Consider the following 22,531-nt stretch of genomic DNA (forward strand, 5'->3'; position numbering starts at 1 on the left):
GAAGGAAAAATCTAAAAATAGTTTACAATTTAAAATATAATATGTTGATATAATGCGATTATGAAATAATTGATAATCTAAAATACAATATATTGATGTAATTGATAATCTAAAATATAATACATTGATATGATATGAATATGCTATAAAAATAAAAATAAGATATGATAATTTGATATAATATAAATATGATATAAAAATAATATAATTTAAAATTTTAATAATAATTATCTATGTATTTAATAAAATAAAAAAATATTTTATGTTTTCGTTTTGATATTAATTATGATATAAAATTTTTATATAAAATATAATGTAATTACATAAATTTATTATTTTACATGATATAAATATATAAATTATCAAATCTAATAATCACATAAAAGGACGTAAGCATAAAATTTACTAATAATTTACTTCATGCTTTACATGCCGAATAAAACACAGCTAATTTTATTTCAAGAAAAGCTTTCACACCTGTGAATACAACTTCGCCTCTAATAAGGAATCAGACTCCAATATTACATGGCAATAACGACGTTTCTGCCGACCCAATTTCAGTCCTTTCAATATTCTAAACAGTTTAGAATTTGAAACTTACTTTCTCTTACATAGTTGAAATCACATGAATTTTCACATAAACAAAAAAAAAAAAAAATTGTAAATGGCAAATACCATGAACCAAGACGCGAATATGACTGAAATTCTGGAGTTATTTTAGTTCAAAACGTGACGTTTCAGAGAATAAGGTCCAATGGTTTATTAAAAAATAAACAAGATTGCGATATAATAATTAAGATAACCAAAATCTCTCAACCGGCTAATGGTGACTTTTGCAAGTATATACATCATATCTGATGTATAAATTTGTTGATGCATTAAGATAATAATTTAATTGATAGTCGTATCCCCTTCAGACAATTCAACTATGGAGGTTTTAATTCATGGAGATTTATTCTCAAGAGATGAGTTATTTGGTAAAAAGATTAATGATGCTAAGCTTTTTCACGACATAAGTTTATAAATGAAAATGCTAAAGTCAACCCAAAATTTAATTCAATTAATTTATTAAGTAATTTTTAAAAAATGATGTCTAATAATTTTAAATTTTAAATTGTAAATTTCAATACTTACGATATTTTCTTTTATCTTTAAATTATGGCCTCCTTCGTGCTTGTAAAATGTTGAAGTGTTTGACACCTCAATCTTCCTTTTACTAACACAAAACAAATTGTTATTAATTACATTCATATAATTTTTTTGTTGTTAGACGGTCAGAACAAAATAAAATTATTCATTTACAAATTAAGTAAAGTAATTATGAGAATAATTATACTAATTTTTCAAAAAAAGAAAAATAATAATAAGAGGATAATGGTTCAAATTAGATTAAATTTGATTTCGTTTTTTTAGATAATGTATAATATTATGAATTTTTAAAATTTGATTTGAATTTGAATTAATTTTTTTTTATATCCAATTTGAATTGAATTCTATTGGTTCGATTTTTTTATTTTTAAAATTTAAAATTTTATTTTTCTATAATATTTTAATAAAAATTTTAATATATTTAATAAATTTATATATAAAATAATTATTTTATTTATAAAAATTTAAAAAATATATAAATAAATAAAAATATATAATTTCGATTCTGTTCGACTTTTAATATCCCAATCTCAAATCCAATCCAAACTTAATATATATATATATATATATAGTATTAAAACTTAATTTGAACCAAATAAAAAAATTAATTCAAATCAAATTGAACACTATAATTTTAAATTGATTTTCGATATTTTTTATTTTTTTTTCAACCTCGGTGATAGGGAGAATCTCACAAGATCACAAAAACAAAGCACAGAGAGAGAGAAAAGTGAAGCATATGTGCAAAGTCTATCCCTAACTTCCCTTTTGCATGCTTTTTTTTCTTCTATCAAGTCAATACAAAGATACCATGCCCATCATATACATGAATTCAAGTCTAATATATATCGATCAACAATAACTCTAAGTCCAAATCAAGAAAAGTTTTCATATTAATTAACCTAATTGCAAAATATCTGCATGAAGACAACAAGATCATGAATGCCCTGCCACTAGCTTCCATGAATGTCCAATCCATATTCAGGATTTTATTCTGCCATTACTTTGGTAGGTATATATGGAAATGGAACCCTATGCTATAAAGAAGAAAAGCTGGCTAAGAGCAAAACACCAAAAAAAAAAAGAAAAAAAAAACTACTTTCATGGTGAGCAAATGATTTTATTTTACTAATTTTACACAAATGAAGACAATTGATTTTTTATTAAAAAAGGAAATTACAGCCCTTAATTATAAAACCATGAGATTAGTCTCATATTCTATTTTAAGAAATATAAAGTTTAAGATTCGAATCTCTCTTCTTTCTTTAACTTAATTAGTCATATACATGTAACAAGAAAAAAGAAAAAAAAATGCACTTACAAGAAATGGTTATTAGTTCTCTTCAACTTCATGTTGCATAAAAAAAAATTTTCTCTTCAATGTATAGGAAATCCAATATATATATATATATATATATATATATATTTTTACTTTTTCATTCATTGCTATATCACAGCTTGATCTGACTATGCATTAGTACAATATGATTTTGATATAATAATATGTATTTGAATCTCCCATGGATTAAGTTTCTATTGCAAATGAAGAACACAACAAGTACAATTGCAATTAATAATTACCATTAATTTTTCATTTAGATTTGAGGATATAAAGGAGCAATGGGACATAGTCTTGCCATGATTAACAACAAAACCCTAAAATTAGACGAGATTAAAATGGATGAATGTTATTTGTTCATGTCACCCCCGAAAACTTTGCAGATTAAGGACATAACATCATTATATAACCATGAGACGAATTTCATAAGCATGTAATTCACGTATTTTTAAGAACTTTTTATTATTTTGGACCTGATATTACAGTTCGAAGACAGAAAAAGAAGAAAAATTAAGTGGACGAAAATTTTAATGTGTTAATTGGTACCATAGCTGAACATTGTGTCAAGCAATAAGCAGTGGGAAATATGCTGTACACTGATTCAGTCAAGCCCAATGTCATATCAGGCATGCAATTTGGTAGATTAGATTCTACAAGGCAAAATTCAGTTAGAGAATTCACCAGCAAAAAAAAAAAAAAGAGCAAACTTTTGCATATTGGAAAAAAAAGTATATGCTTTTTTGCTGGTTGGTCGTGGATTTTTCCTTTTTCCCAGGAGTGAGTTTTAAGTTTTGACTGAAAAATACATATGAAAGGACCGTGAAAAGACAATGGAATAACAGAGAAGAGCAACTTCATACGTTTGATTAAGATTTGCCTTTGACATATATAAAATTCTATGGACAGTATAATTTATTTATTTTTGTCCTTAAAACCCATTTAAGAATTTTCAGTCTTAATTTCCCTTAAGATTCCAAACTTCTTAAGCATTGTTTTTGCCATGGTTCTGATCTTCCAAGTGCTTGTTTCTTTCCTTTCCTGTCTACATCAAACCGCCTTCCCACTTTTTTATGTTTTGGCTTCTTTCTCTCCCTTCTGTTAGCTTATAACTCCCAACTCCCCTCCATCAGATTCTTCAACTAAGTGCTTTACCTTCCTCTGATCATTTTCTTCATGGCTGGGAAAAGAAACCAAACCAGCCCCATAGGCAGCCCATCATCTGGGAACATCTCGGATAGTTGTTCCAAAGAACAGGATCGATTCCTCCCCATAGCTAATGTAAGTCGTATCATGAAAAAATCCCTCCCTGCAAATGCAAAAATATCGAAAGATGCCAAAGAAACTGTTCAAGAATGTGTCTCTGAGTTCATCAGCTTCATCACAGGTGAGGCTTCGGATAAGTGTCAAAGGGAAAAAAGGAAGACCATAAACGGGGATGATCTTTTGTGGGCTATGACAACACTGGGTTTCGAGAATTATGTTGGACCTCTCAAGGTTTATCTCAACAAGTACAGGGAAACTGAAGGAGAGAAGAATTCCATGGCTAGCAGGCAAGAACAAGAAGATCAGTCGTCTACCAATGCTGCAATCAACCATGGTGCTGCTGGGGCTAATCAATTCAATCATGTAAATGCAGCCATATCAGCCAACGCACCAGATCATTTCCAGGGTTACAGCAGTGGATTCTTTTCGCCTGGGGCTCAAGTTACTCATCCACAGAATTATGGAGAGAATTTGATGAAAGCTGGTGGTTTCAACACAAGCATGATCCGAGAAAATGGAGATGGAAATGGTAATAAAACCATGGCAGCTCATCTTCACAGGGTTGACTGGTAGTATCTTGTTGAAAACTTGAAAAATAAAAATCCTACTTGTTTTTTTCCTTTAATATATATATATATATGTTGAATTTAATTTTTCTTTGTTCAATTTGATTAACTATATCAAATGACTAAATATAAAAAGCTTATTTGAGGAGAATTTCAGTTAATTTTATATATGTTCTACTCTAAATTAATTTGACACAAAAATCATCATAATAAGAAACTATAACATGTCCGAGGGACAAGACAAAGGTTTCAATTGTCTGATTTACAATTTCCTGTCATGATTTTTCATGCAGCTAAGATTTGAATTTTGATCACGCAAATTAACAGATTATGCGACTATTTTGTAACATTAGATTGGAATTGGCTAATGGCTAGCAAAAATTTTAGGAAAGAGATATTTTGAGGTCAGTAAATGGAGTTGATTTAGGGCAGTTTGAGAGATTAATTGCCTTTATTTTGCTTCAGATGATCAACTATTATTCAGGACTGATTTTGCCACCAAGAAGGTCAATTTTGGCTTAAAACAAATAATATTTTGGTAGGTATAAGTATGGATGGCAACGGATCACTACGGAATAGATTTTTGTTTGTCTCAAATTCGATTTGATTTGATTTAATTTTTTTTTAATATCTGAATTTAATTTGACTTAATATTATATAAAATTATATTCAATTTGATTTGATTTAAAATTAATAAAATATTATTTTTAAATATAAATATAAAATTAAATAAAATATATAAATATAAATCTAATTAATTAAAAATAAATTTTTATATATATCAAGTAAGATAGGATAAACTTGATCTCAATTTGAACTCGATTTTTTTTTTTTTATCATCCAACAGATTTAATACTCGATTTTCAAACAAAATAAATTAACCTTAAAAAATTAAATCAAGTTAGAATCTGTAGAATTCGGATCAAAATGCCTTCTCTAGGTGCAAGTTTAGTGAACGCTGAATGCATTTAATTTATGTGACAGTTGGTAAAATATTTTCTATGAAATCCATCTTCAATTACAAAAATATAAGCAGGAAAGACAAATATTTACCAACCTTTTCATCAAACACGTTGATGTAAAAAGAAAAAAAAAATCAAAAAAATTATTTTATGTATGAAGAAAGTACACCTCTAAAGCTTAATTTACATTTAAATTTATTTTTTTTGTTGTTGTTGTACCATGAAAGTTCACTGGTTTACGTGCTGAACTTACAACCCTAATTCGATTAGGACTGAAAAATTAGAGGAAAAAAATTAAGTCTGAGTTACGTTTGTGAAAATATTTTATTACAAAATATTTATTTTTATTTAAATTAATATTAAAATATTAATAAAAATTATTTTTAATATTTTATTGATATATTTAAATTAAACGAGCTTAAAAGAATAAATCTAGTGGGGTTTTAAACAAGTTTTTTTTTTTTTTTAAATATCAATCAAATGTAATTGAAGTTTATAAATATTTTTATTTAAAAATTAATTTATTAATTCATGTATTTATATTTATTTTGTATTTAATACATATAAAATACAAAATTTTTGTAGCACATTTTGTATCATACGTCAAATGCAAACACATTTTTTTTCTAAACTTATATGAATTTTTTGTTAAAATTTTAAATTATGTCATTTTTATAATTTTTTATATATTAACATATCGTATTTAAAATTATCAAATCTGTTTTAAAAAGAAACTAATTAAATCCAAATTGTTTATTATCCATTTTTTAGATTAAATAAATTTAATTTTGATCATTATTTTTAACAACATCAAAAAATTATAAAATTTATAAATTTTGAATTTCAAACTTTCCAAAAAAAATAAATATTTTTTAAAATTTAATTTAATATGATATTTTAAATAAATAATTATCAAAGTTGAGTTCATTTATAAAAAAAATAAAAAAGCCTATTTTACTTTTTTATGAATTCTTATCATCTTTACTCTAATAAGAAGGTTTTCAACTTATTTTTAGAAAAAAAATTGCATACTTTTTTGCATATAAAATTATATATAAAAAAAAAAAAACACCTCCTTTTCTTTTAGGTGAAGAAAACGCAGCCGTTCATGTACAAGCCGACGTTTATAAAACGCTGCGACGAAATTCAAAGGTTCTCACGGCGTCATATAACGCCGCTTCTCACTGTCTTTTATAATAAAGAAGATTTTCAAATTTTGCCAAAATCTTTTTTTTTTTTGGTTCCAATGGACGAGATTTCTTCTTCTTCTTCTCGTCCCGTTTCTCTGCAACCGTGCGGATCCCCTGCTTGCATGTCTACCGTACCAGCCAATGATGACTCGAATCCAGCTGTCGAAAATCGTTTTCCATACCCAAGGCGGCTTATCAATAGAAAGATGAAGAAAACAATTGATAAAGACGGAACCTCATCTTCTTGCTCCGCTTCTTCCTCTTCTTCTATTCAGAGAGGAATGCGCGTGTCCTTCAAACGCCGGACTCCTAGGGTTCGGTTCGGTCCGGTTCGGCGATCGGAGGTTCGTGACGTTGACTTCATTGCGCTTCCTCTTGGAATGTCCTTCGCGGCTGTTGTTGCTCAGGTTCGATCAAGTTTCAATCTTTTTTGTTTTTAATTTTTAACCCTAATTTAGATGGAAAATTGTGAATTTTTTATTGTTTATGGGTTCTCATATGCTAGAGATGATGATTTTTGACTTGAAAGTTTTGAACTTTTAAGGATAGAATTCTGGTGGAAATTTAGGGTTTTTGTTTTAGTTAGGAAATTTTGAAGTTAAATTTTGGTTTTTTAATGGAGAATTTGGGGAAAAGTTTAAATTTTTGGATAGCAATAATCTCTGCTCCCTAGTATTCAAGTTTGTTAGTGAATTCATATATGTTTTTGAATTTGTAAAAGGCAGATTTATTATTTTAATAATGACTAGTTTGGTGATTTGAGGATATCTTATGACATTGCGTTTATAGATGTCTGATGTAGTGCATCAGTTATGTTTGCAATTGCCTCAAGCAAAAGGGAGTGCCGGGTGTTGAGGGATGTATTTCATTCTTTGCCAGGCACGTTGAAGCTTGAGTTGCAATGTAGAGCTATTTGGGCTATTGGCAAAGGCTAAGGCAACTGTTCTAAAGTCTTGCCTGACAACAAGGTTCCCTATTTTAGGTTACACGGTTTCTAAAATGATTTCCTATCTGTCTGTCCTAAAACTCCCTGTTTTATCTGTTTTGACTTCATTCATTTAACAATCCAAACTTTGACTGGTTGGTTTGTTATCCTGCAGTGGAGGGTTCAAGGTAGTTTGAATCCCTCTCTCCCTCTTGGCCTTCTGCAATTGTAGCCCAAAGTTAAAAAAGGCAACATTTTTTAAAAGACAGTTCTTATACTTTACATCATTTTGTAAAGATCTTATCTCACAAATTATTGTTGGTCAGTTATGTTTACATTGTTCCTTGTAATTCTAGGTTCTGGAGAAGATAGATGTCACAAATGAAAGGCTGCCTCCTGATTATCTCTCAGTGGTATTGTCCTAATTCTTTAACAAGATTATGTCTGGTTTGTTTTCCTGAAGTTAAAAATGTCTTGCCTGTTAACAAAGTTAGACAATCTTCATGCTTGCAGATCTGCACTTCAGCTGTCAGAGAATCTTTAGCCAATGTAAGCCAGATTTTAAACTGCTGTCTCATCGACTGACTCTGATTTTACAAGTTAAGTTTCCTCATGCCTTTTTATGTGCATTTCACCACCAATGATGCTTATCAAGTACATGCCTTTTTCTTCTATGGTCCACTTGGCCACAGGTTTTCGGAGACAAGTTTGATTCTTTTGTGAGGAACTTTGAGAAATCATTTGGAAGCACCTTGAGGACTCTTAGGTTGATTAATGAGTCAACGAAGCACAAGGAAAAGTATCTGTCAAATCCCAATAATGTGGAAAGTTCTACTTCAGATGAAACTTCAAGCAGAAGCAGATGTTATAGAAGCTCTTCTGAAGTTGATCTGCCTTCCATTGCAACTCAAAATCAATTGAATATCCATGAAGAGGTACAGGAGAATATCCAAACTGATTTCATGAATCGGGAACTTGCCATTCATGGACAAGAAAACCAACTGGCTTGTGTCAATCCAAGCACAGGTTCTGTTGTAAGCCAGTCAGTGCTCAGTACAATTGAGAAATCAGTTATAGAGCAAATTCGTTCTAATGACCTCAAGACAGTAGAGCTTGGTCTTACTATGAAAAAGTTGAAGTTGAAAGAGGAACAACTAGCTCTAAACTTTGATTCAAACCATCTGGAGAGATCAAAATTAGCAATGGGTATATCAAAGGCATCCTTTAAAGTTGAAAAGTTCAAGAACCAACTAGAAGACACAAGACATGCTGAGTTACTTAAAAAGTGCATTGATTGCCTTGTTGCTGGGTTGCTCATCATGTCATTCCTCCTTATGTATGGTGCTTATGTTTACTCTTACAAAAGGCTTACCGATGCTACATCATCTTGTAATCCTTCACTTGAGGTAAGGGTGATCTCGCTTTCCTGGCTTCATTTGATCAATTGCCTCTCAACTTTTGCTTGAGCATTAGAAGTTCAGTGTTTTGATTTCTTTTGATTTGTTTGACCATTAAATTAGGTATCTCTTAATGTTGATTCATGTGTTTGGTAATTATTTCCTTAACTAGTTTCTCAGACCCATGAAAAGTAATCCCTCAACAACACCACATGAAAACTTATCTTCTAATTTCTGCTTTTTGAGTGAATTATCATAGTTGCTTACTTTGTAACTATACATGAAAAATTCATGTAGCTTTTAGGCCTGTAGGAATTGAGTCTCTGGTTTATGGGGCAAATGAATGGTGAAAGGTTCTGGAACTAACATCAGTGTTCAGTTGACTTTATAAAACAAGTTTTTCCTACACCAATTTTGATAACAATTAATCTTTAAGTTTGATGCTTGTCTACATCTCCAATATTAATCTGTTGCCATTGTTATGTTCTAGATAAATATATGTTCCAATATTCATCTCTTGATGATAAGTGCCTGACATTATCGCACCATTCACGATAAATTATTTTTTCTTCATGATGTTTCCCCTCTAAGATCACTTTAAACATTTCAGATTTTTTATATGATGCTTTGATTTTTTTTTTCAGGAAACCAAGTCCTGGTGGATCCCAAAGCCAGTGGCATCTTTCAATTTTGGGTTCCACACACTCAAGTGTCAGGTTCAAGTTGTAAGCCGAATGATGTTTGGTGTTTTGATGATTCTTGCAGTAGCTTATTTGCTTATACAACGTTCAGCAACTTCAAAGCAGACAATGCCAGTTACTTTCATACTGTTGCTGTTAGGAATTGCTTGTGGTTTGGCTGGAAAGTTCTGTGTAGATACCTTGGGAGGAAATGGATATTGTTGGCTCTTCTACTGGGAGATTCTATGCCTGTTACACTTCCTCTCTAATGTCTTTACATCAGTGTTGTTCTTCATTCTTCATGGACCTGTTAATTTATCACAAGGGATGACACAGAGCACACTGCTTCCGTTCTGGATTCGGAGATCACTATTCTATTCTATTATGCTTTTCGTTCTGCCCTTATTATGTGGTCTTACGCCTTTTGCGAGCCTGAGTGAGTGGAAAGATCACTTCTCGCTGCTGGTTTTAAATGACGATGAAGGAATCTAGAGTTTGTGGAGAGCTAAGGTGAATCCTGTGAATTTTAAAGTGCTTATGTGAGGTTATCCTTCAACTTTTTGAGTAATTATTTTGAACTGGTTTTAGAGTGTAATGTCCAGCAGGTGTTTTCTTACCTACAAAAAGGTTTGAGGTTCAAAGGGCATCATTGAAGCGTAAATTGTTGTCAAAACTAGTGTACTATTATCATTATTTAATAAACTTATATAAATTATGAAAACAGTCACTGCCTTCTGTGTAAGGACGTTTGTTCTTGGTATGAGAATTTTGTCTTATGAACAAAACAGGGGATCAGTAATTTGGGGAGAAAAATCTTCCCCTGCCCTGCACCCCATTCCTTTTCTCATCAGGATTTTTACCTTCTCTCCGAATTTCCATGGAATGTGATCTGGTAATTTTTGTATTCATGATATGTAAAATATTAAAATTTACTTACGCAAATTATGTTTTATATAAAAATTTTATATCATAATTTGAGTCAATAAAAAAAGATAAAATATATTTTTTATTTCGTTAAATTTATATATAATTATTATTAAAACTTTAATCATATTGTAGGTTATCATATGTGCATGACAGCAGGGAAGAGTTTCTGAAAGCTATTGGTGCCCATCCAGTCCATGTAAGCATCAATTGCTGAAGGTTTTCGGTGCCACCCAGTCCAAGGCAGCATGTCCTCCTTCCCAATCTTTATCAACACTGCTAATGCATCATTGATGGAAGTCCACCAAATTAGAAACGCTCAAAACCAATCCTGTCTCAGTTTCTCTATTTGCCCTAGACTGTTTGATCTTTGCTCATTCAGACACACGAGTGTCCCTGTTCCAGCAAAAGCGAGTGTCATGGTCAGACCCTGGTATACCTCGGTTCTGCTGTAACTGACCCTGAGTTGAGCAATGGATGAGACTGTGGTTGGGACAGTGGTCTTGGAGCTGTGCAGGCATTTTAAAAACAGGAACATATTATTGATATTGTGTGCGAGCATTGTGAGCCTTAAACCTCAAGATGCGTGAGCAAGTATGAGCTAGTGGACCGGTGCCTTGGAGTTAGTTGGGTGCTCGATTGAAGCTATGTGCAAACACTCTTGAGTGGGTTAGTGAAGTAACGAGTGGAATGCTGAAATTATGATGATAAAGAGAAAGGTCATAGGACCTGAATTGATTGAAAAAAGATCTTGAGATGATTGAAAAAAAAAGTGTTTTTATTTCAAATAGTTTTACGGTTTTTAAAACGATAGTCGAAAAAACTCTTATACTTTTTATAAAAAATGATTAGTGTCAACTCTTTATCACTCTCTTAATTAGTAGACAGTTTGAAGTGAGCTATTACTAAACACATAGTATCTAGGTGGATGGGTATCGTCGGATTACGAGTGTGGTATTGTGTCTTTTCAGGTTACAATAAACTTAAAGACTATTGAGACTGATGAATCTCATATTTCGCTTTTACGTTGAACCATGAGTTTAGACAATAACATTCGTTTTATCTTTCGATTTTTTCTCCTTAAGTCAAAAGGATCATGTGATTATGTTTGCATAGTAAAGGTACCCTGTTAGACCCTCATATGTTAAATATTCATTATGTGTGCAAATAATCTAAAATGTGATTAAAGGCTAAAATTTTAATATATAAAAGCTCAAAATTGGTTGCTGATCAATTTTTATATTATATCTTTGAGATCTAAGCACAAGAGCTTGCGTATAATATAAGTTAACATGATATTGAATTATCATCGTGTCAAAATAAAATAATATCATAAGAATTAAAATTATGTACCCTTAAGAATTAGATAAATCGATGCTCTAGACTTAGATTTTGATGTTCATGAGTAAATATGAATGTTCAAAATCATCTTAATCAAAATCTTAATGTCTGTAAATAAAGATAAGTGTTCAAAATCACTTGAAAATCATAAGTTGATTATGATGATGAAAATTTAAAATAAAAAAAAAAACTTACGAGTAAACAATTTTAAGTATTAATATTTAGCTATTCATAAAATAATAAACTCGTAAAAGACTGATGTCGACTATAAATAATCTAAGTATCACACAAACGCGAGATTTTAATTTAAAGAACGCACGGCACCTGACACGGAGCGTACAATGATCATGTCTCACTTTTTCACTTGTTTCTGCCATGGTCAAAACTCAGATTTTGCTACGTAAAATAGATTAAAAAAGTTTTCAAACAAAAATTTAATAATCAATTAAATTTTTAATTTTTTTTTACAACCAATTAAGTTTTAAATTTTTTATTTTTATTAATTTAATCCTTAAACATATATTTTCAACTAATTAAACTCTTAATTATATATTTTCACTTCAATTGAATCCTCTACTAGACAAAAATGAATGTTGTTAGTTAATCAATTTTTATTTAATAAAAATTCAATTGATAAAAATAAATGTTTAAAAACTTTATTAATTGTAATAAAATAATAAAATTTTGGATGATTATTAAAATTTCTCAGTTCTAGATCCACCAAATCACAAAGATATAACATAAGAGTATTTGGCTAGTTTTTTCATTGATTTTGTTCATAGAATTGAATTGTTATATAATGCTATTATTACAATACCTCGGAACAAAAGATGGCTAGGGTGGATCAGAGTAAAACCAAGACATAATCTGTAGAGGGATTTTAAGCACCTTAAGCTTAAGAAATCCTTCAAAATTTTTTGGAAAAACCTCACCAGAGCATTCTACAAATTCCTCCTATTCTAAAGAGTTATCGAGCTATAAGTTTAAATTTGTCACCTAAGACACCTGGCTGCGATGGGGCACCAGAACTACAATAAGTTCTTACTTATTGCAAGCCGAAGCAGGCTTTAGAGCATCCCTCAACTATGCTAGATCCTGAATGAAAGCTCCATTAGAGAATCTCATGAGCCTTACCGTAATACCTGTTTATGAACGGCGCCTGCAACGAAAAACCACCAAACAATGAAATCGAGTCTTTAAAAATTCGCCAATCATGCTAAATAAATTAGTAATGGGGAATGTATTATGTCTATGCAGCTGAAAATATAAATACGACATCTTGAATGCTAAAGATAATATTCTTGAAGCATGATCTTAGTGGATAAGTAACTAAAGATGAGACGTTACACTGCAAAGATGAATTATTTTATTGATAAACTTGACATCATGAAAAAACTGGGATAAAATTAATCCAATAAAATATAGGGGTGCTACAGCATATTTGATAAACCATAGCACCATCAAGTCCATTCGGTCAAAATAAACTTAAAACCAACTTTACCAGGTAAAAACATTCAAGCCAATATTACCATTCAGAATCTTAAAGCAGACCATGTGATACTAATCATAATATGTTACAAGAAATCAAAAGGCCTTAATTTATTATGTAACAAGCTCTGATAAGAACACGATGACTACCTATAAAGAAAAATCTGCTCATAACTAACACAAATAACTTTCTGTATGAGAAATAAATAGTACTCACAAAACAAATTAATAAATTAAATAATTATAAAAAAATACCTTTTTTTAAAGAAAAAAGGGGTATTTGTAGCAGTAATTCATAAAACCTTACCTTAACATTTGATACATTAGGAGTATCCGGAGTTTGAACAGGGTAAAACTTGTAAAATCTCATGTTCTCAAATGCTGCTTTAGTTTCCTCACTCATTTCATCAAGGGCCTTTTTGCGAGCTTCTCTTGCCTGTATCAATGGAATTGGCCAAATTAATCAGCCTACCCAAATTCATTCTCCCAAACCAAATATATCTTTACAAGTCAAGAAGCCATGTCACCGATAATATACCTGCCTATTAGCTTTCTTTGCTTCTCTAACTCTCTCTTTGACAAACTCCTACAAAACCAAAAGCATGACAGGTTGAAATAGTAGTTAGAAATACATAAAATCCATAATTTATTGGTGGATCTTCAAATGAACTTCACCTTGAAGGCATCCTTTTGATCTTTATCTAATTCATCTGCCTCAATCAGTTTATCAGTAAACTCCTGCAAATTGGTAGATATGATTTAGTCCCAAATTCCTAAGGTGAGCAAATAACAGCCAAAGCATAAAATGATTGACTAAAGTCTACTGCATAAGTATCTGAAATTGAAAAAAATTCCAAGTTACCCATTCACATAATTCAAACATCACAAAAAAAAAAAAATCATAATAATTTAACTATAACATAAAATGAAAGAGTTAAGTCTTACATCAAGTTCATCCAACTCCCAATCAAATTCACAAAAAACCTGCAAGAACAGAAAGGATGTATCAATTTACATAATACTTTGCAGAATAGCTGCCTCAGATATCCCAATAAAAATGGTTACAAGCAGTGTAGTCAAAGAGTGCCTAGACACTAAGGCACAACTCAATCTAGCAAAAGCGCCAGAGACCCCTCTATCAAGGATATTATTAATGTGCAAGGCTCAGCTCAAATAAGCTCCCCTCTTGTTTTCAATTATTTTCTTTTACTGAGTATATTTTCTTTTGATGGACAGTTCATGATTATGCCTGTCAGAGAAGGAAACTTAAGAGCTAGAGTAATGATGCTTACTAATGCTTGATCTCTCTATCAGGCAAAGGAGTAAACTTTTCAATATTTATTAATTCATCTGTACTTCAAGTTTACAAGTATAAAAGATGCATTGGTACATGTGGAAACCTCAGCCTCCATAAGGTTTGAACTTCAAGCCTCCAAGTTTTAACTGTTGAAGTATCATAGATACATAAGTACATATGCACAAGTGTATGGTGTGAATCTTTTTAGCAATTAGCTTTTTGCTTCACCCATAAGAGCACCTTTTATAGTGCCTTGAGTCTTAAAATGGTGGTTTCAACTACACTGAATGCAACAGTTCGTTTATCAAAGCATGACAAGCTCAAACCCTAAAATCAACTCCATCCACCCATAAATATCCAGAAAGTCCAGTGCCAGTCACAATTAATTTTCTCATAAAGCATGAAAACCTTACCGGCTTTGGTTCTGCTGGAAAAATTATTTGAACCTCAGTGCTTTGTTCAAGCTCATCTTCCTTCAAAGGCTGGTAGAAATCTGTCAATAGAGGTATGCCAAACAACATAGCAATAAATAAGGGTTTTTTCCTTCTTTTTTTTTTTTTTCCATATTTTCCTCTTTGACAAGTCATCAGTATAAGGTGCATACGTAAAAGCTAATGCATAATACAGCAATTTATGATCCAAAAACGTCTAGAGAACTCACAAGGCAGACAATACTCATATTTCTTGAGACGATCTATTTTCATTTGTTTCAAAGCAACCCTGCAGAAGGAATTTCAAATACATAAGTTAACCCAAAATACATGCATGCATTCAAAACACACCCACATTCAGGGAGAGATGATATAATCTAGAGAAAGAAATCTGAAGCCCATAAGCTAGCCCTGAAATAATTTTACAATCTATCTAAGACAGAAACCGATAATTTTAAAACAAGTATCAAATGATGGACTTAGCTCATATGCAGAGATACTAAATACTGTTCTCCATACATGGAAATTTCAATAGGAAACCACAAACCCATAAGGGTCCAAAAATTAGAAATGCAAATTGATAAGAAAGAGTTGAAGCCTCTGTGAATGACCACAAGTTCTATTACATCGTTATTTTCAACAAGCAGGACTGAAACTTCAGTCTTGGCACTTCATTTGGTGAACTCTGTTAGCATTGGCACAACAACAAGCTGAAGAATCCATTGACAATTCTCAGAAAAAGCAAACCTCATTCCTACACCCTGGGCCTCATACACACACATTATACAAGTCTACCTTAATATAGCAATTTTTTTAGAAAGAACCAAGGGAAGCATATGTGAGCCAAGTTGACAATCTCAGACAAAAACAGTTGAAATAAAGGCACATTGATTGACTCTAGTTGACAATCTCATGCAAAAGAAAAAAAATTAAAGAGGGTTGTAAGTGTTAGTGTGCACACTGTACCTTCTTTGAGTACAGCTTAAGATGAATATTTGAGATCTCAGTCTATCGACTTGGCTGTCTCTGTAGAGGAATCGAAATGTACAATCACCTCAAAGATTGATTCTAAGTCAATTCAAACTCAAAAGAAATAGAAAAAAAAAAAAAAGAGATAATATTTCATTTTATCAAATTGGCCAACTATATAGACGAATAAATTAAATAATTCCCTTAAAGATTAACTTTAAATCTTATCAAAACAAAAAAGATCAAAATTGAGTACCTATTCTCAAGTGGAATATATGGAACCCAGTCCATTTTCATTTGTTTCATGGGAATAATCTCTTCAGCTTCTCTCTGCACAGAGTTAATACCGATCTTATCTGAAGGTGGGAAAGGAGACACAACCTGAAAAGAAGCACTAAAAGTCAAATACTAACCAGTAAGAAAATACAACTAGATCATAGTGGAAACAACTATTTTCAACAAATCAATCTCATAAACCATAAATAATTATGTCATTGTAGTCGTAGAAAATAATAAACCATTGCCAAAACAATAAAGATGCACACTAATTAATTATAAAAGAAAACTGAACTGAAGTACGAAGATTTTAACTCTCAACATTTTGGACTGTTGATAATTTAGTCCAAATTAAATAAGCAACAACAGAGTAACTCTTTCCATCAAGAGAAAAAATATAATAGATTGAGATGGCTTTTTGCACTTAGAAAAATAAAATATATGAAAAATGGTCCATTCCATAACATGTATTTTGAGATGGTCATCAAAAGCCGATGTGTGACAAAATCATGTCCACACCTATGGCGGTGAAGTGAATAAATCATTTATCCAAGAGGCAAAAGCCCCAAGTTCCAAGATTCTAAGCTTGACACTGCACCTCAAAGGAACAGGCACACTGAACAGTCAAAGCAAAATTTTAAAATGACATGAGCAAGTGGTATGCATGCAAATGAAGAAGTAAGAAACATCACTTGAATCAATTTTGCATTACAAACATTAAAATCACTTCAGAACCATGTTAGACAACTTACAGCCACAACCACAGGTATACAAATGACTTTATTTTCTCCCTTATAAGGTACCAATTGAGCTGCACAAACAGAAAATGACTAAAATTAATAAACTGTGATGACTGAACAAAAAGGACAGGTCAGAAGAAATTGAAACTTCATGACTCAAGACAAAAATTTATGGGAACTTAACTCAAATCAAGAACCTAGCACACAAACTGTCTTTCCTTCCTTCTTTCTTTCTTTCTTTCTTTCTTTCTTTTTAACACACGGTAAAAAGTAAATAACAATAGAATAGATAGTGCAGCCAATGGCATAAAAAACCATTTTCTCCCCTCAAAAAATAAAAAATTGTCTATATAAAGGTGCAAAATACTAGGGCCAAGGCTTTGAACTACTTACGCTCCGTACAACCAAAGAGATAAACTTTCTTTCCGTATAGCTTTCCCCCCTCTTCAAATGCATCCTGACCAAAAACACAACAGCAAAAAATCCAGTTAGCTCTAAACCAAATTTTGTATGATACTTGGGGAAAATAAAACCAGCAAACAAGCTACTAAAAATGAGAAAAGAGAAGGCGAAAAAAATCCTTCAACTCACTTCTAGATTCGAAAAGTTCCAGTTGAATTGGTAAACAGTGTCCAATTGATCCCACTGCCACACAACAAAAGAAAAACGAAATTTAAGCAACAAGACTTAAATTCATCAAAAAGAGGAACCAAAAATTTCAACATGAGAAACTCAAAATCCCAACCTCTGTTCCAACAGGAAATGCAGCTTTCCATAAATCTTCCTGCACAACGCAAATTGGCAATTTTCATCAAAAAGATTTTAAAAAACAATAACAAAGAAAAACTTTTACCCATTAATTATCTCAATAAATAAAACTTAAGCTCCAAATTTGTATCTATTTCAGCTTTCATCTTCATACAAGAAGGCAAAGCTCCTAACACAATTTAAATTTTTAACCGCGGTGTTATCCAGAATTAACGGTTCAGAATTCGAGTTTGAAAAAGTCAACAGCATTAAGAAATTTATCCTATAACCTAAATCTGTTAACCTTGTATTTATTCAGCTATTGAACAAACCATAGCAGTAAACTCATAAAAGAAAAACCCTAAAAGCAATCTTAAACAACAAATTAAAAAGTTCGACTCAACAAAAATAAAATAAAATAAAACAATGCAGAGAAATTGTATACCAAGTTACGCTTATCTTCGAAGTACTCAGGCTCGGGTTGAGGCTTGGAGGTCTTAGCACGCTTAGCTTTGGGAGCAGGTTTATGGTTCTCCTTCTGATTCTCTTGCGTTACTTCCTTCTCCTCTTGTTTCTGAGAGGCGGCTTTTCTCTTAGCTCCCTTCCTCATTTGATTATTATGAGAAAAGAAGAAAAAGAAAGGCAATGGCAATGGCAATGGCAATGGCAATGGCAATGGCAATGGCGAAGCAGGTTGTGGAGAAAAAGAGGGGTGAGTGTTTATTTTGGGTGATGGCGGTGGATCCGGATTCAAAATCTATAGGGAGAGAGATTAAAGGGTAAAGAAAATATATCACACAAAAAGTGTACTTATATGGGCGAAGGCGCTTTGTGGTTTTTGTGAGCGTCAATCCAACGCGGTGGTCTACCAAATTTTGAGGGGGCTGATTGAACTATTTTCAAAAGTTTTGAGCCAGGGGGGAAATTGAAAGTATACAAATTCTAGCGTACTTTTGATAAGTTATCCCTTTTTTCTTTTTTCCCAATTGATGAATAGTTCTTGGATTTTGGTTGGTTTGGAATTTAACCATCCGTTTAGTTTGGATATAAAATCAAATTTATAATTTCTACTTAAATTTTTTTTTTCTTACTAAAACATATTCCTAAATTCACGTGGCAATTGAAAAGCACTAACAGGGAAAAATCAGTTAATCCTCGAATAACTTGTTTTTTATTTGCCAGCCAAGCAAGTTCAAAGCCAGAGGAAGAGATTTTAATGATTGATGTAGAACATTTCATGCTATGGTGTACATCAAGGAACATAAAATGTGAATTACAGCCTATGATGCGTACTCAACCACAGGGGGTGCTGCAACAACTTGACCTGATTTCATGGAATAAAAGAGATTCAAAGTATCGGCATTGTTACGAATGAAACCTGGGCTTGCAGCTTTTAAAAAGGCTTCCAAAACATGGAGAACAACTGACATAGATGGAAACCTTTTCGATGTCATAGACTTGAGGAAAGCAATGGCATCATCACTACTTCCAGACCTTGATACATACTCAATGAATGGATCCACAAAGGGTGGGAAACCATGATCTTTCATCAAACTAAAGAGGTTCAAAGCATCTTTAAATCCTCCCTGAGCCAATAACTTCCTTATCAACTCCTTGTAGGTAGCATGTTGAGGCCTTAACTGATTCTCGCAAATGTACTTCTGTAGAAGCTTGCATGCGTCCATTGCTCTTTTCCTACTGCAATAAGAATATCATAACCATTCAAAGGCATAGCCTGCATGACAGACCCCTTCTTTTTCAACCATATTTTTGAAATAAGCGGACGCTGTTTCAAGATCCCCAGCAGCACAACAGCCTTCAATATTTCATGGCTAAAAACAACATCATTTAACTCCAGTTCTCTCTTTGTATCATTCCTATCAATAAATCTAGTAAAAATATCAGTCATGGTTACCAAAACGTGATCTGGGTCTTTTTGTTCAACAGCTGTCTCTGATGACAAACTACAATGATTGATGGGGGTGCTTTTGTAATGTAAAATGGATAATCCTTTCATCATGTTGAAGAGGCTAGTGAAATAAGAGTGACAACAAATGTTGTGGAGCGAGTGAGATCGAGGAACAGAAGGATGAAGTACCTGGGACATGGTGAGAACTCGGAGAGGACATCGAGGGTAGTTTCGGAAGAGAAGAAACCTCCATGGATGTCTCAACATCATCTTCTTCTTCTTCCTTTGTGTTGTTTTGGCTGCGAAAACTGAGAATGCATTAAAGAGGGAGACAGGGCGAGCCAGGGCTTTAGTGGGGTACATAGATTTTGTTTGTGCCTTGGAGTTTATGGATCCGAATTCGAATCGTTCAGGACGTAATTGGTTGCATCAAGTACGTATTGAGTGGCCTGATGAGAAGCCCATTTAGCGCTAGGTTTTAAATGGGTTGGATGGGTTAGTCCATTTCGTCGATTGATGGATTGGGTTTGACAATTCATAGGATTTATAGGATTTTTAAAGCAGATTCCACACCCCACCCCATAGTTTATTTTATTTACATTGTCATCATACCATATAAAATATTATATTTATATTATCCTTTATACAAAAATTATATATTATAATTTATATTGATAAAAATATAATTTTTAAAATTTTTAAATCATATTTTTTATTCATATTATTTTTATATAATATTATTATATTTTATTTTAAATTATTATTTTTAATTAAAAATCATAACGATTTAAATTAAAATAAATTCTATTAATTTTTTAGATATTATATAATATTATAAAAATTTAAATTTTGAATCAATTTTTTGTACACTCTAAATCAAATAAAAATTTATCAATTCAATTAATTAATTTTAAATTTTAAAATTTTTTGTTTTTCATATATTATTTAATATAAAATTTAATATATTTGAATAAATTTTGATATAAAATAATTATTTTATTTTATAAAAATTTTAAAAATATATAATTTTTTTCAATTTGTTTTTTTTTTACTTTTTAATTGATTTGAATTAAATATATATTTAATATTTAAATTTAATTAAAATCAATTTTAAAAAATCGATCTAAACTTATCCGAATATTATAATTTTAAATTAATTTTTAATTTTATGATTTTTTTTCTCAACTACACCGTACGAACAGATCAGTTTCATTACGACAACTGTCACTAGTTACCACGTGTACCCCGTGGCAACCTTTATTCACAACGCATCTGAAATAGGTGATCTGTCTCCATAATTTTCCCCTACCTCACATGTTATATAGGAAAAAGGAAAACAAAAAAATATCTTTTAAAACTGCTTGTTCTTTTTTCCTTTTTGTTCGAAGCGAGTTCATAATTGGTTTACTGATTGACGTGTAATCTGTCTTCTAAAAAATATAAATTTGAGTTCTTTCCCCGAAATAAAATTAAAAAAATGGCTTCTCACGTCGAAATATTTAGATGTGTGTTGTTATTTATATAAAATTTTGTGTTAATTTAAATTATTAATTTTTAATTAACGACATATTTTATTTATGAATCAAAAAATAAAATGCATATTTTTTTTATCTCGCGAGTTATCATAGATATATTTATCAAAAGTAGTGTTTGGACTTTCAAATAAATAAAACTCACGTTTCATATTGAGCAAAATTTTCACATTAAGAATTTTAGATATGTACATTATAATGATAATTTGTGTATTGGTATTATATAAAATATTATAATTTATATATTTATATTATATTTTATATAAAAATTATATGTTATAATTTATATCAATATAAATATATAAAATATAAATTTTTATTTTATTAAATTTATATATAATAATTATTATAATTTTAAATTACGTGATTTTTATATTTAATTTATATTATATTACTGTATCATAATTTAAATTATCAAATTTAATTTTATGTTAATTTGAGTTATCAATTTTAAATTAATAATTGTTTAATTTAAAAAATAATAATTTTTATTTGATTGCTACTAGTGAGAAAAAAAGTGCGGAAGGCTTTGTCACTGCACTAGTAGTGGCACTATAGTAGTGCGGTGCAGCCATGGTGTAGAGTTTGCCACTTTGGGTGGCAGCGAATAAAAGCATTTTTTTCGGAGTCTTTGAGTGGGCATCCTTCCTACTTCTAGCTAGGAATAGTCGAATGGGATAACTAATTCCCGGTTGCCTTTTCTCCCAGCGATGTAACATCAACAAAGTCGCAAAAGTCAGCTAAGCTACTTTTCCATAGATTTATCCCAATCTACACTCCCTGATCTCCTCTATTATAAGTACGTTATTAGGAGTACGTTAAAGCTTCAAAGTGGACCATAATTTTTTATTATTATTTTGTTTTAAAAATTTTGAATCTTACTTTTTAATATAAAATCATGCTATAATAATTAAATTAAACATTAAAAATATAAAAAAAAAACCTTCATTTTAACGTAATCAAATAGTAGTAACTAGCCTACTATTGTTCTATTTAATTTATTTTAATCATATATAAAAAATACATTATACTATAAGAAAATTTGGTAATCTTTATCACATAAATCAATTGAGAAAAATATTTTTTAATGTATTTTTATTAGTAAACAATCAACTTATGTTAGGATACAATTGTATTGATTTAATTTAAATTATTTATTTTAAATTGTGAGGAGTTCTTAACGACCTCTTAAACTTTTAATATAAATTTATCTCTACCTCAAAATGTGAAAAAAATTTATTCTATTACCTTATTAATATAAATTTTTAATGCAGTAAACACAAGTTCAGATTCCATCATATCTTCGGTTTTCAATTAAAGGAGAACAAGTTTAATGATTTACTAAATCTTAAAGCAATTGGTTGTTTTAGTATAAAAATAAAATAAATAATGATAATAAATTATTA

General features: G+C 30.8%; 2 protein-coding genes and 2 pseudogenes across 4 annotated transcripts; 2 read left to right on the forward strand and 2 right to left on the reverse strand.

The window, feature by feature from the left end:
- Positions 1-2,957: 2,957 nt before the first annotated feature.
- Positions 2,958-4,406, forward strand: LOC111292402 (nuclear transcription factor Y subunit B-3 pseudogene; annotated as a pseudogene).
- A 1,913-nt stretch (positions 4,407-6,319) lies between these two features.
- Positions 6,320-11,462, forward strand: CPR5 (protein). Of its 2 annotated transcripts, XM_089766365.1 has the most exons (6): positions 6,371-6,876; positions 7,751-7,807; positions 7,908-7,943; positions 8,087-8,800; positions 9,436-9,981; positions 10,531-11,462. In XM_089766365.1, the coding sequence occupies exons 1-5, from the start codon at positions 6,388-6,390 to the stop codon at positions 9,961-9,963; spliced, it is 1,824 nt and encodes a 607-aa protein (XP_089622491.1). In that variant the 5' UTR covers positions 6,371-6,387; the 3' UTR covers positions 9,964-9,981; positions 10,531-11,462. The 2 variants fall into 2 exon arrangements, with proteins under 2 accessions (XP_022739926.2, XP_089622491.1); XM_022884191.2 differs by lacking the exon at positions 10,531-11,462 and having other exon boundaries at positions 6,320-6,876; positions 9,436-10,194.
- Positions 11,463-12,472: 1,010 nt separating this feature from the next.
- On the reverse strand, positions 12,473-18,465 carry LOC111292289 (Serine/Threonine-kinase). Of its 2 annotated transcripts, XM_022884586.2 has the most exons (14): positions 18,130-18,465; positions 17,683-17,721; positions 17,529-17,582; positions 17,331-17,394; positions 16,950-17,008; positions 16,178-16,302; positions 15,919-15,978; positions 15,183-15,241; positions 14,935-15,014; positions 14,170-14,208; positions 13,900-13,962; positions 13,763-13,810; positions 13,532-13,660; positions 12,473-12,895 (listed from the first exon to the last, which is right to left on the reverse strand). In XM_022884586.2, exons 1-14 carry the CDS (start codon positions 18,292-18,294, stop codon positions 12,848-12,850), a joined length of 1,032 nt encoding a protein of 343 aa, XP_022740321.1. In that variant the 5' UTR covers positions 18,295-18,465; the 3' UTR covers positions 12,473-12,847. The 2 variants fall into 2 exon arrangements, with proteins under 2 accessions (XP_022740321.1, XP_022740322.1); XM_022884587.2 differs by lacking the exon at positions 15,919-15,978 and having other exon boundaries at positions 18,130-18,432.
- Positions 18,466-18,847: 382 nt separating this feature from the next.
- On the reverse strand, positions 18,848-20,151 carry LOC149516340 (small ribosomal subunit protein mS81 (rPPR8) pseudogene; annotated as a pseudogene).
- Positions 20,152-22,531: the final 2,380 nt, after the last annotated feature.

This window comes from Durio zibethinus, chromosome 10 (assembly GCF_047325235.1).
Source record: "Durio zibethinus cultivar Kanyao isolate XHJ-2024 chromosome 10, ASM4732523v1, whole genome shotgun sequence".
Classification (NCBI taxonomy): Eukaryota; Viridiplantae; Streptophyta; class Magnoliopsida; order Malvales; family Malvaceae; genus Durio; species Durio zibethinus.